This window comes from Myripristis murdjan, chromosome 9 (assembly GCF_902150065.1).
Source record: "Myripristis murdjan chromosome 9, fMyrMur1.1, whole genome shotgun sequence".
In the NCBI taxonomy this organism is placed as follows: Eukaryota; Metazoa; Chordata; class Actinopteri; order Holocentriformes; family Holocentridae; genus Myripristis; species Myripristis murdjan.
The window spans coordinates 19,281,268-19,293,695 of record NC_043988.1 but is presented as its reverse complement, the minus strand read 5'-3'; the positions used below and the strand labels follow the sequence as shown (position 1 = coordinate 19,293,695).

Sequence of the window (12,428 nt, the reverse complement as noted above, 5' to 3'; positions counted from 1 at the left end):
CAACACTGGTCAACTGACCTGTAGCGAATACTGCAGATCTATGATGCACTGCTGCAGTTTGTGGGTTATTGTTTGTTATAGTGTACAGTATAGGCCAAAAGTTTGGACACACCTTCTCATTCAATGCGTTTTCTTTATTTTCATGACTATTTACATTGTAGATTCTCACTGAAGGCATCAAAACTATGAATGAACACGTGGAGTTATGTACTTAACAAAAAAAGGTGAAATAACTGAAAACATGTTTTATATTTAGGTTCTTCAAAATAGCCACCCTTTGCTCTGATTACTGCTTTGCACACTCTTGGCATTCTCTCGATGAGCTTCAAGAGGTAGTCACCTGAAATGGTTTTCACTTCACAGGTGTGAAGGGTTAATTAGTGGAATTTCTTGCTTTATCAATGGGCTTGGGACCATCAGTTGTGTTGTGCAGTATGCCTGTATGTGTTACCTGCTTGGAGTAATGTCTGATGACCTCCCACTGTAGCTGCTGGGTGGTACAAAACTGGAAAGTCAACTCAAAGAAAGCCAACCTGAAACAAAAAACAGAATCAGCAGCAAATAGTTACATTTGAATATATGCAACATCAAATAATACACAAAAAGAACCATGTACCCCCTGGGGTGCGAGTTAATTTGTGTAAATGTATTTGTGCTCATGCGTACTTGAAGACAACATCCTGAACGTCAGTGAGTGTGGCTCCAATACTTTTGAGCAGCAGGTTAAGGGACTGGACAGGAATGAGCTCTGTATCTCTCTTCGCCTTCAGGCCATCCTCCCCTCCCGTGCTCAGAGAGAAACTCAGGTGCAGCTGGAAACATAGTAACACGACTAAATACTGCTACTTCTACTGTTTAATACACACAGGTACTATACTATGTGAGTGTTGTGCCAAAACTTATTAGTAGCAATGGTGTTAGAGAATGATACTGATGGCATTTTATGAGCTCCTGTTCAGGTGAATAGTGCATTACAGAGACTTCATGCTTGTTTCTGTCTCCTAATTTTGTAATTGCAATTTTTTTTAAGAACTAGCAGCACAGAAATAATGATATTTAGCATGACATGTTGCACTGGGATGTGAGTTGCATTCAGATTTGAAAATCAGTGTAGGGGCTGGTATGGCATTTGGTAAGAAAATGTTGTCCTAAATTAAATAAAAAATAACTTATTACTCATTACTAGTTTCAAAATATTATTACTTTAATTATTATTCCAGGGGAGCATTAACTAAAGTCATATGCATATGAAGTAAACACTGCTATAAACATTTGCATCTATTTAAACATTTACTTCTGGGAGATGTGATGAAGCCACAGAATCATATCGGCTCTTGTAAAATAAAAACAAGGAAGATGAAAAGATGGAAAGTTTCAAAAAACAAAGAGGGCGACAACCCTGCAGACACAAACATACAGTGCATACCTTGATGGGAGAAATGTGGAAATACTCGTAGAGGCTGATAGGAGAAGTGTCGGCAGCAGAGACATGATTTAGCTCTGTCATCAAATACTCTATGTCCTTCTCGAACAGCTCCACCTGGCAGAATAACACAAGCACACAGATACACACATGTCGATGCATACGAATGTACAGGTGCAGACACACCGAATTAAGGATGGACCTCAATGACCCTTAAAATAGTGAAAAAGCATGTATTAACTGCTATTGTGCCAACAGCAAAATATGAAAAGTCAGAGAAAAAAAATTCAAAGATGTTATGTGCGGTGTTCTTGAAAACCTTTTTTGTAGCAGGTTTCTGAGCCTCATAAGCAACCTTACCATAACGCAGGGAGAATAACTGTGTGTGTGCGTGTGTGTGTGTGTGTGTGTGTGGGACTGACCTCCTGTTCTGAGCTCATGGTGCTGGCGTTCTCTGGGGTGAAAAGGTCCAGGATGGCATAGAGGAAGCCCAGGTCTAACTTCAGATCCATCTCCTGAATCAACACCTTGAAGTACCTGATGTTGAAACACATAACAATAGCTACTCATTTAGGAGCCAAACTGAGGGAACATTTATGCCCATGGCAGATACTTCATTCTTTTGTTTTTTTCTACTTTTTTCCAGTTGCTACAGTGATGAACGCCTGAAAATCAGACTCACTTTGCTTTTGCCCTGATATGGAGGTCATAATAAGATCATGATCATAGAGCAAAGCAGCATATGATAGAGGTATATTAGTAGTAAATTATGACAAATAACAGGGGTGCGAAGGGAGAGAGAGAACGAGAGAGACAGTGACAAAAAAAGAAGGAAAACAAGGAAGTGAGAGAGAAGCAATGTTTGGGAAAAACATACTTGATGCGAGAGATATCAGAGTGTCCCGCTGCTCTGGTCACGATACTGATGTCTGTTAGGGGTTTGGGTTCTGCAATAAAAAAACATATATATGTATTACAGAGTGAGGTAAATTACCCCCTTGTTTTAATTTATCTATATTATTTTGTCATAATATTGTTTATTTCATGTGATTTTCTCTTTTTTTTTACTGTAAAGTGTGTTTGAGTACCAAGAACTATACAAATAAAATGTAATATAGCATCATGCTAATATAAACAGCTTATAAGAGGCAGACATGCTGACCTGAGTCCATGGTGACGGACTTGGGCAGTTTTACAGGATAAAAGACGTAGGGGAAGATGGCCCCTGGCAGCTGATTCTGGATCTGTGGGGGAGACAGACGTACAATTATGCTATCAGGCTGAAAAGAAAATATTTTAAGAATTTGTGTCTTATCTCATTTCCCTAAAAGGATTCAACATTACATTCAAGGAAATGTTCTGACAAAGAAAACACTGCACCTTGTAACAGAGTAATCAAGGCTACTGTTAGGGTTAACAGGAAGGAAACACTGTGAACTGTTTTCATTTCTTGCAGGAAAGTAGTCCTCTCTGTATCAAACTCCTCTATTCTTTTCTCACCTGTATGCGGTTGATTTGGACTCGGTAGGCACTCTGTCGTGGAGAGACGCTGTACTCCACCTTCACCGCAGGCAGGAAGTTTCTCCTGACAGGAGAATCATACGGCTGCAGGATCCGCATATCTGTGCCATTGGGTGTAAAGGACACCTGAGAGCACACAAAATAAAGAAAATAAATGCCTGATTTCAAATGTAAATCAAGTCCCATGTCGAATAAAAGCCTAGTCATTAATTTTGATAAAATTGCAAATACACTGAAAGACTTGAAAGACTTTTTATTTTTAATTGGGGGCATTTTGAACTTCGATTTGACAGTTCGAGGTAGAGCAATTTTGCTGCTTTTACATTAGTAGTTATTTTTTTAAAAGTAATTTATTTTATATGATTAGGATGTACACTTAAAAACATAAGTACTTCAATGTGACAGGTGTCAAGAATTCTAAACATTAGCCCTATACTTATTTGTGAACTTGGGATACCCTTGTTTAAATTAATTTTTTTTAGGGCAGCAGTGTTTCTGCTGTCATCAACCATGTCTGAATGGGAATAGCTGAAACACAGGTAGGGCTTCATGCTGCATATAGTAAAGCTTGATAACATGCTAATCAAACACTTATTACCAAATGAAAACTGAATTAAACAAAACAGCTGCAAATGGGAGCTGTGAAATCAAATCAAGTAACCTGATGTAATTGGTGTCTAACCTGGAAGCTGTTCTCCAGGTCCAGAATGCCGTTGTCTATGGGCCCAGACTCGATGTACTCTCTGAAGCTGTTCTCCAGGATGTCAGCGTCTTTATGGCTCAGAGGCTTCCACCGAGACTTCTTCTTTGGCTTGGACTCCCACACCACATCAGAACTGCACAGAGATGGGAGCAATGGACTTTGTATAAATTCCCTAATGAGGAATGGCTGTGCATTATGCAAAAAGCATGATTGCTGCAGGTTTGCAAGGTGGTGTGGCACATCAAAACACTGGCAGTGTGTGCCATGAAATTGAAAACAATGGATTCCACTGGAACTTTGATGTGTATCAAAATTGCCCTCTCTCAGGCCTGAACACAGATTGGCCCAAACCTGGAGCCATCACACTGGGGCGACAGTTCTTCACAGACGTATGAGACAGCCAACTAGTGGTGACACACATATATCACAAACAGAAATAGACTGAAAGAGGAGTATGTATAACTAGCACTGACTTACGTGTGTGCTCATGCTTATCTACCTTGTGATCCCAATGAAAGAGACTTCCTGACCGCTGCTGTTGTTGACCAGAGACACACCCACATCCCACAGGGACAGGATGATTTCCTGTTCAGCCAGCTGTGCCTTCTCACTCTCACAAATAATCTTGTAGATGCGTTGCTCCTCCGTGAACAGCACCACGCGCTGGAGACCTTCAGATTAACATTAAAACCAAACCATCAGGCACAGTAAGTGACTTCCTTGCCCAGTGGGTTCAGAGAAAACACAACGTTAAACATATTTAACTGTTTCTTAACATAGTTCCTCCTTAACATAGTTAACATAGAACAAAAGAAATCTAATAAAACGCTAAAAAATAAGCAAGGAAAATCAAGAACATTAAGCAAATTGTTGCTAGGAAGATATTTTTGTACTTTACCTTCATAGAAGGAGATCAGGAATAGCTTTCCCTCATTATTCATGTCCTGGCGCAGATCCTAAAAGATGCAACCAAAGATAACCAAACCAAAGTTTTTGCATCTTATACAAAGAAATATATAGATAAGGATGCCACACAAAATGCTCAAGAGCAGAGGTTAATACATAAGACTCTGCACTTTAAACACACAAGACTGCACATTAACGCAGCCACAAACACTTAGTAAATAACCCTGAATGCTGAATTTGTTATTCTGTCTCAGACACCGTACCTCCTCACTCCTCAGCGTGCCACTGTAGCCGCTGCACTTCCAGCACAGCTCTCGGGACCCAGTGGGCTTAGTCCAAGTGTAGTACACGGCTTTACCTGGCTCCAGCTCATCCTTCTCCTCCGTCTCCTTCTGAGAGCTGCATGCACACAAATCACACCCGCAGTCAGATACATAAAGTGGTAATAACCACACGCAGTGACCACTAAAACCCAAGAGAAGGTTTTCTTAAGATTTGAGATGAGAGAAAAGCATAAAAGGAGGAGTAACAATGAAAAAGAGGACAACACAGCCCAGCCACCGAGAATCTAAAACCATGAGAGCTCATTTGACATTCCACAGAATACACAGGTAGTTTCCATAAACACAGAGAATCATATGTTCATCATGACAGTAGATGACAGTCCAATGGCTGAACACCCAAAAGTCCCCAATACCTCTCCTTTAATCAGAGAGAAACAGTTAAATATGCATGTTGCTTATGATATGGAGATTCTCATTCACTTTCTAAGAGGAGGCAAACACAAGAAAATGAAATAAAGGAAGAGTGGAAGTGAGGATGCCATAATAATGCATGGATGGGGATGAAGAAACGAGAACAGGTCGGCCCATTCGACAGAACTACTGCAGGAAGCAGAGGTGTGATTCCGCTGGCAGAATCCCATCCAATCAGCAGCAGCCAAAACTATCACTTCTAAAAGTAAAGACTTGAATGAAACAAAAGATCGAAGGAATGAATGGGTTTAGCTGTCTAACCTGCTCCTTTTATCCTAATGCGATGAATTTTACAACTTTTCTCTGTATAAACTAAAGGACAAATAGGTATTTTGTTTTTTGTTTTTGGATCCAAGCTCATGAAAAAACACTTTTTATTCAGGAAACACTTTGGGTTATAACACCAAAGTACCAAAACAGACAATGAACTGACTTAATCAATCTTTGTCTCAATATTTTTTTGTAACATATACTTGAAACATATGCTAATTATTGTCCAATTATTTAATTCTGGCCAGGCCTAATTTTTTTTCTGTCTAAAAATGAAGAAGGAGCAGATTACAGAGAAAAAAAACCCAAACCAGAGCTGAAGTGGTCTCCCTATAGTCGTCGTTACCTGCAGTCTCAATCTGACCACACTCTGCACTCAGTGTGCTGTCACTCTGCTGCTATTACCCCTTTTATTATGAATCAATAGTTACATTTCTGAATATCAAACTAATTATGTGTGTGTTTGCTTCCTGACCTCCACACATCCCTACTCTCTCCCTCTGCTCTCTCCCTCTGTAAAAAAGTTTTCTAAGTCTATGATGTATTTGCATTTTACATTTAATTCATTTACTTGGTCTCCTTTTCCTTTGCTCCCCCTACCTCTTCCATCTTAAATTGCTTCACACAGCTTATTCTATAATACATGTGATGAGTGAGGACTTCCTCTCTCCAGCCTGTGGTTCTCCTCACTGGAGGAGGAACCTGGCAGCTCTACTTCTCTCTTTTCCTCTCTCGAAATGGAAGCTATTTGGCACCAAAGAAAATGCATTTGTCCACAATATATTGGCCTTTTACGGTGCTTTTCATTTCTCTCTGTCTCTTCCCATCGCCCCATTCCTCATTCTTCTACTGTCTCTGTATTCCTCTCTCTCTCAGAGTTCAGAGTGTGTCAGAGCAGCTTCCCCTCCTGATATTTCTCTACCTGTCCTCCTCCAGTGAGAAGGAGAGGTCGAGCAGCTCGTCAGCCACCCATGTGGAATTTCTCCGCCCGCTGCATGACCCACAACACACAAACAAACAAACAAACAAACAAACAAACACAACGTCATCAACATAAACAAACATTCTAGCTTGTGATGTCAAAATAAGGAAGCTGCAAGAAGAGAAAAAAGTATTGTTAGCACATAAATACATGAAATATAACAACAGAATGAGAAAAACGGTTTCATTCAAAAACTAAACGCATCTTTCCCATGAAGGCAATCTGTGCACAAAATCTGTCAAGACAAAAGAAACGGATGGCAACACTTTATACTCTGAAGCCTTGCCATTCTGTCTTTTACACCCTCTGCACCCATTTTACATCGCACCCACTAAGAATTTGGTTTAATTCATTCGGTGACACAAAACCACAAAGCTGAACAAGCCTCTCCTCCTGACTGTCCGCCTCCTGTTGTCTCACCTCTGGTGGAACTGCAGGATCTGATCCTTGGTGTGGTTGATGATGAGGAAGGGAGCAGCGCCATCATGGTAGTCGGAGAAGCGGATCACAGCTGAGTGCTCTGATAGGTTCACATCGACAATGATCCCGCCCAGCTGGAAAGTAGACATCAACAGTGGTCTACATCATGAAGTACATTATCCTGGGGTCCTATGTGAGTAAATTTAATCTTAGCAGGGAATTTGGGGACAAAGGGTTGTTAAATCATGCTAGCACTTTCATTATAAACAAAACAGGACAATGCATGACCAAACATCTTTCAAGTGGCTTTCCATTGCCTTTTTGTCAATAAAACAACATGCATGCATAGGATGTGAAAACAACTTTTATGGTGTGTATGTGTGTGAGTGTGTGTGTGCGTGTGTGCGCTCTACTCACAGTATTGTCCAGATGCAGTAATAAGCAGTTCTCTGGACGTGTAAAATCAAGAGTCCTAGGAGGCGATTCACAACCCTCCACTTTGATGTCCAGCTTCTTGGTGTCTTTCTCGGGCCAAAATGGAATGGCCGACTGAACATGGAGTATAACAGGACACAGATAACATGGTAAGGAATCATTCAGTATTTGAAAAATTACGTCAAGTTTGTCTGAGGAAGCCCGTTTTGTAATGTTACAAAGGGTTTCACAATAAACACAGGTAAAGAGAGACAACAGAATAATGTTTCACAATGTTATATCCTGTTGCAATTGTTTTGTAACAGTAGGAGTCACGTTTGTCAAACTGTGGACACTGTTGAAATCTGCATGAAACATGAAAACAGGAAAATAGTACTTTGATTCATCACTCAAAAATTTTCGAAACATTCAGTGAACATTCTGCTCTAATTAGTTTTTGTCCAAGTGACTTAATCAATAAAGTGAAATGTCTGAAGGTCTGCTGTTGTTTTGTTGGAAAATCAAGCCCAGAGGACAAAACATAAGTGTGTTTTTTGTGAAAAGGATGATGTGTGGTACAAAACAGTGAGAAAACATCATCGAAATCTGGCAGAATTCATTGTGATTCGTTCCCTCATTCATTATTGAAAGCAAAAGTTTTCTGACCTTCTTTGCTGTGGAAATCGTGAGGCAAAAAATGTTTCTGAACGTAAAAGACTTGATTCTTACCTGTTCTGGTGAAAGCTGGGTCCAGCTGTCCTGTCCCTCCTCACTTATCTGAATCGTGTGCTTGGTTCTGTTGACCAGCAGATAGAACGGCACGAAGGTCACGATGCGGGTCAGACTGAAACTACTGGCATCAATCTTCACGCCAAGCTGATGTTAGAGAGAGAGACACACAAATCCAACACAAGACAATAATTAAGAAATCAGCTGAAGGTGCTCCTCTATTGTCTACACCTTTGGCACAGTTCCCTTTTCAAAGTGGCACTCAAATAAAACATTATAGTGTACAAATCACACACATTATTACTTCTACAATAACAAAAGCTGTCTAACTATAACTCCATCCAATAAATCTGATTCTTTAACTAAAGGCTAACATGTGGTTGTGACAGTTTGGCATCTTGGCAAAATCTTACCAGGTAATCTTTGTATTTGCCTTTGCATTTCACATCTCCATAGCTGCCGACTGTATCCAGAGAAAATTCATCCGATAGTTCACTGTCTGAGATCATAAGGCGCACCTGAGGGATGAGGAGAATTTAATTACACACCAGACATTAAACACAAATTGGAAGAGATTGGCCATTTTTTGTCAGTAGTCAGCATCATATTTTTTTCAGTTGGAAAAGAATCTAAAACTTGGTAACAGCACTGAGTAATAGCAGATGTTAACTTATAAATTCACACCAGAAAAGCATTTGAAATATTAAAACTACACATTTAAAATATGATTTCAAACAAATATGTCTCTTTTTAATTGCTTTAAGTGACCTTTGGCTCGATGTCCCGCATCAGAAAAAGCCTTACCTTGTTGTTCTGCAGAAAGTTTCGAGGCTTGAAGGAGAAGAGGAGTGGCATGTCGTAGTCCAGGGGGTGTTTACGGTGGATATCGTCTGCCTTGTACTGCAGCAACCTGCTTGTCTTATTCACCATCCAGTAAGGTGAATGGATAGCCACCACCGTCTGCCCAGGGTCGTATTTAACATGCACTGCTATGTCCAGCTCAGGCCTGTACCTCCCGTGTCCCCCTCCATCCTCCTCCTCCTCCTCCTCTCGGAGAGACTGGAACACGATGAAGGTGATCTCTTCCTGGTCGCTGTGGAGACTGTGTGGCAGGATAATGTATTTATACCCCAAGAGAAATTGTATTGTTGAGGGCAACAAATAAGGGTGATTTTCACGGCTTTACATCTTTTCAGCTCAATCAATCACATGTATAACAATCATTATTCTGGGACAAAATTATACGTTTGCCAATGTTTGTGTTTTACAAAAACACAGACAACCATGGAACAACAAGTAACAGCAATTAAATATAGAAATGATGCCATGATGGATGGCAGACCTGTACTCAGCAGACCAATCCTGAGCCAAGTAGTCAAGCAGGCGAAGAGCAAGGCTTGACTGGTTGATGACCGCCGTGTGAAGCTGGGCGGAGTGGCCTGGCTTCAGAGTGGCCTCAGGGGCAGAGTCGCCGCTGTCCTGCGAGCCAAACAGGAAGAGTGGGACAATGAGCAAAACAAGGAATCTGAAGTATCGCATGCACCCAAGACCTTTGGCTTACCAAGAGAGCACAAGATGAATGGTGACACTAAGGAGGTAGATGCACAGCTGTTTGTATCACTGTACTTGGAACATCTTAGATCAGCGTTACATCTACAGCACATGAGCAACCTATATATGGGAAAATCTGCACTAGCAAACTTAAAATTTGAAAGTAATGTCAGTTGTGTATTCGTCTTTGCAGCTTTCATGTCCTACCTTCAGTTTGTAGGTGATGGGGTAAGGCAGTAGGTTGCGTAGCAGGATGGACGGCCACAGATGAAGGACAAAGGGCTCGTCAAAGTTCTCCCCAACTCCTCCAGTGTGTTTGGACGTCACAGTGTCGCTCAGCGGCACAATGTTGACCATCAGCACACCAGCCTGGTCTCCACGCCGACGGCAGGTCTGCTGCATGCGCGTGCCGGGCTCCTGGTTTCGGACGTCCTCATAACTGAAGCCCTCCGAGGACTCAAACTGCGCACTCTGATCGTCAGTGTCTTCCCCTATGACTGGCTGCAGGCTCAGCTCAGACCTGCAGAGGGCAGCAGAGAGTGAGCGGAAGTGCAGGAAAAGTGTGCATGAATAAAAGAAAGGCAAAGTGAGTGACCGTAAGACATAGTGTGTGTCATGTATATACTTGAACACAAAAGCGTGTGTGTGTGTTTGTGCACATGTAGATCAGCGAACGGACACATATGTGTGTCTGGATGTGACGGTTTCTGTGTTTTGCTGACCTGTATGAGTCCAGAGGCACACAGAACTCCTCAGCAGGGAGAGCTGTACCCAAACATGTTGATCCTTCAAACACTTTGAACGGGATGGAGAAATGATTGATGATCTGCGTGAAAAAGAAAAACATTGAAGATTATAATTGCTCAGTATTTCAGTTTGATATGCGTTCTTAATTTTACTTGATCCGTAAAAAATTAACTTAGGTGTGTTATCTATGTTGGTAAAAAGAGCATGTGTTGAGTACAGTACTTGCTGTCATTCATTTGCATCACCTGCAGCTTTGACATTACATTTCTTTATATCTCTCTCGCCTGTTCTACAACCCTGGATACTTTCCCTGATGATATGGATAGAGGGATGCCACACTAAGAGGGCATAAAATGATGTCGAGTGTCGTACCTGGAAAGGAGAGCGGATCTTGATGTACTTGCTGCCCTCTACAGAATAGATCTGACACACCAGGAACCGAGTGACTCCCGAGTCTTTGTGCATCACGCTGTAGATACCCCGGCCCACCTTGATCAGGGGGATTACACTGGCTGATGTGTGGCCCACTGGAGCTGAGGGGGGCAGAGGAAGTTAAGATGCAGTACCTGTGTATTTTGTGTTTTCTGTTTCATTTGTTTTGTATACAGACAGCTTATGTCATTAAAACTTCTCTGGTTCAGTGGGAGTGACTGGACAAATTAATTGAGCCTTAATTTAATATAGGTCTGATAACTGCTTCATTAATTCTAGACTATTGGCAGTGATGTGCACACGTGTCTGCAGCGTAACTCACTAGGCTGTATGTAGTAGTCTTTGCCACTCAGGGAGGTCATAGCAGAGAACTGGTCCGAGTCCGTCGTGCTGGAGTAGTCCATGTTAAGGCTCTCCCCGTCCTGCAGCTCCACGGTGCGGTTGATGCTTTGTCGCCCGATGGGACTGAACATCTCACTGTGCAGGACGGACACGGGCACACCCAGGCGGTTTTTCACCACAAATGGAGCCTCGTCCATCTGGAAACACTCTGCTGTCTGCTTGGCAGCCTCTGCAAATGCCTGTAAAAGTAAATGTAAATGTTAATTTAGTGAGGATGATGAAGATAAAGAAGAAATGCTGGGGAATAGCAAACAAATTACAAATTCATGATGATGGAACCAGATGATATTGATACGCATACATTTTTTAAAATTAAGAACTGATTTAATTGCGACAGAATAATTTGATTGTTGTTGTCAAAGATATTCAATTAACACTGAAAATTCAAATTTTTAAAAGCAAGTCCAGAAAACCAGTTTTGACTTGTGTTTCCAGATATTCCAATCATGAATGGTGATAAAATTAACATAATACATTTTCCTCCCATCCTCCTGTCATGACTGATCCCCCCAAACTTCCTTCCTCTTCCAGCTGCTAACCACCTCTCAGATGTCCATGTTATCTTGTGAATTGAGTGGTATTCCCCTTTAACGCGTTGACAGCTGGTTCCTTACCGTGCCCAGATTGCTCAGCATGGCCAGTCCGCACTTGGACAGGGTGATGTTGAGCTGGTCCTTGCTGCTGATGCTGATGACTGTCTTGTAGTCCGGCACGTGGTAATCCACCTCGTCTGACTCACCCATGTACTTCACTGGCTTCTTCTTCATCTGGTTATGGGATGGACAGGTTTGTCAGAAACATGGATCATATATATATATATATGTGTGTGTGACATGCTTGTGTGATATACATATGTGATATATGTGTGTATGTGTGTGTGTGTACCTTCAGTCCCAGTGTCCAGGGTCTGAAGCCGTCTCTAGTGTCATCCTCTAAAGGCTCCAGCAGTGGTTCCCACACTCCCATTATCTCATTGTGGTAGTGAACCTAAAATTACAATAAAACATAACTGGTAGATGAGTCTATGGTAAACACTGACAATAATAAAAAGTGTGTATCATAATTCTGCACTTTGGTCTTTCCATGGAAATGTAGACCAAGAGAATAAAGATTAGTAAAAAGAAAAAAAAAACCTAAACTATCCCTTATTTGCAAAGAGCTATTTTACATTTA

The 12,428-nt window shown here is 41.4% G+C and overlaps 1 protein-coding gene across 4 annotated transcripts in view; it reads right to left on the bottom strand.

Moving 5' to 3' along the window:
- The window catches only part of vps13a (vacuolar protein sorting 13 homolog A), a 45,422-nt gene that overhangs the window by 9,890 nt on the left and 23,104 nt on the right, over nucleotides 1–12,428 (bottom strand). For 3 of the 4 annotated variants that reach the window (XM_030060941.1, XM_030060942.1, XM_030060944.1), the window contains exons 43-66: nucleotides 12,141–12,242; nucleotides 11,870–12,022; nucleotides 11,176–11,434; nucleotides 10,794–10,954; nucleotides 10,397–10,500; nucleotides 9,882–10,194; nucleotides 9,466–9,602; nucleotides 8,928–9,225; nucleotides 8,537–8,641; nucleotides 8,124–8,270; nucleotides 7,398–7,529; nucleotides 6,981–7,114; nucleotides 6,501–6,569; nucleotides 4,817–4,952; nucleotides 4,546–4,603; nucleotides 4,147–4,318; nucleotides 3,627–3,780; nucleotides 2,924–3,070; nucleotides 2,586–2,667; nucleotides 2,301–2,370; nucleotides 1,846–1,960; nucleotides 1,427–1,540; nucleotides 667–812; nucleotides 452–533 (exon numbers count right to left, since the gene is read on the bottom strand). In XM_030060941.1, coding sequence (XP_029916801.1) covers nucleotides 452–533; nucleotides 667–812; nucleotides 1,427–1,540; nucleotides 1,846–1,960; nucleotides 2,301–2,370; nucleotides 2,586–2,667; nucleotides 2,924–3,070; nucleotides 3,627–3,780; nucleotides 4,147–4,318; nucleotides 4,546–4,603; nucleotides 4,817–4,952; nucleotides 6,501–6,569; nucleotides 6,981–7,114; nucleotides 7,398–7,529; nucleotides 8,124–8,270; nucleotides 8,537–8,641; nucleotides 8,928–9,225; nucleotides 9,466–9,602; nucleotides 9,882–10,194; nucleotides 10,397–10,500; nucleotides 10,794–10,954; nucleotides 11,176–11,434; nucleotides 11,870–12,022; nucleotides 12,141–12,242 — 3,390 coding nt within the window. The remainder of the gene's footprint in view (nucleotides 1–451; nucleotides 534–666; nucleotides 813–1,426; nucleotides 1,541–1,845; nucleotides 1,961–2,300; nucleotides 2,371–2,585; nucleotides 2,668–2,923; nucleotides 3,071–3,626; nucleotides 3,781–4,146; nucleotides 4,319–4,545; nucleotides 4,604–4,816; nucleotides 4,953–6,500; nucleotides 6,570–6,980; nucleotides 7,115–7,397; nucleotides 7,530–8,123; nucleotides 8,271–8,536; nucleotides 8,642–8,927; nucleotides 9,226–9,465; nucleotides 9,603–9,881; nucleotides 10,195–10,396; nucleotides 10,501–10,793; nucleotides 10,955–11,175; nucleotides 11,435–11,869; nucleotides 12,023–12,140; nucleotides 12,243–12,428) is intronic. The other variant, XM_030060943.1, reaches the window with a different exon arrangement.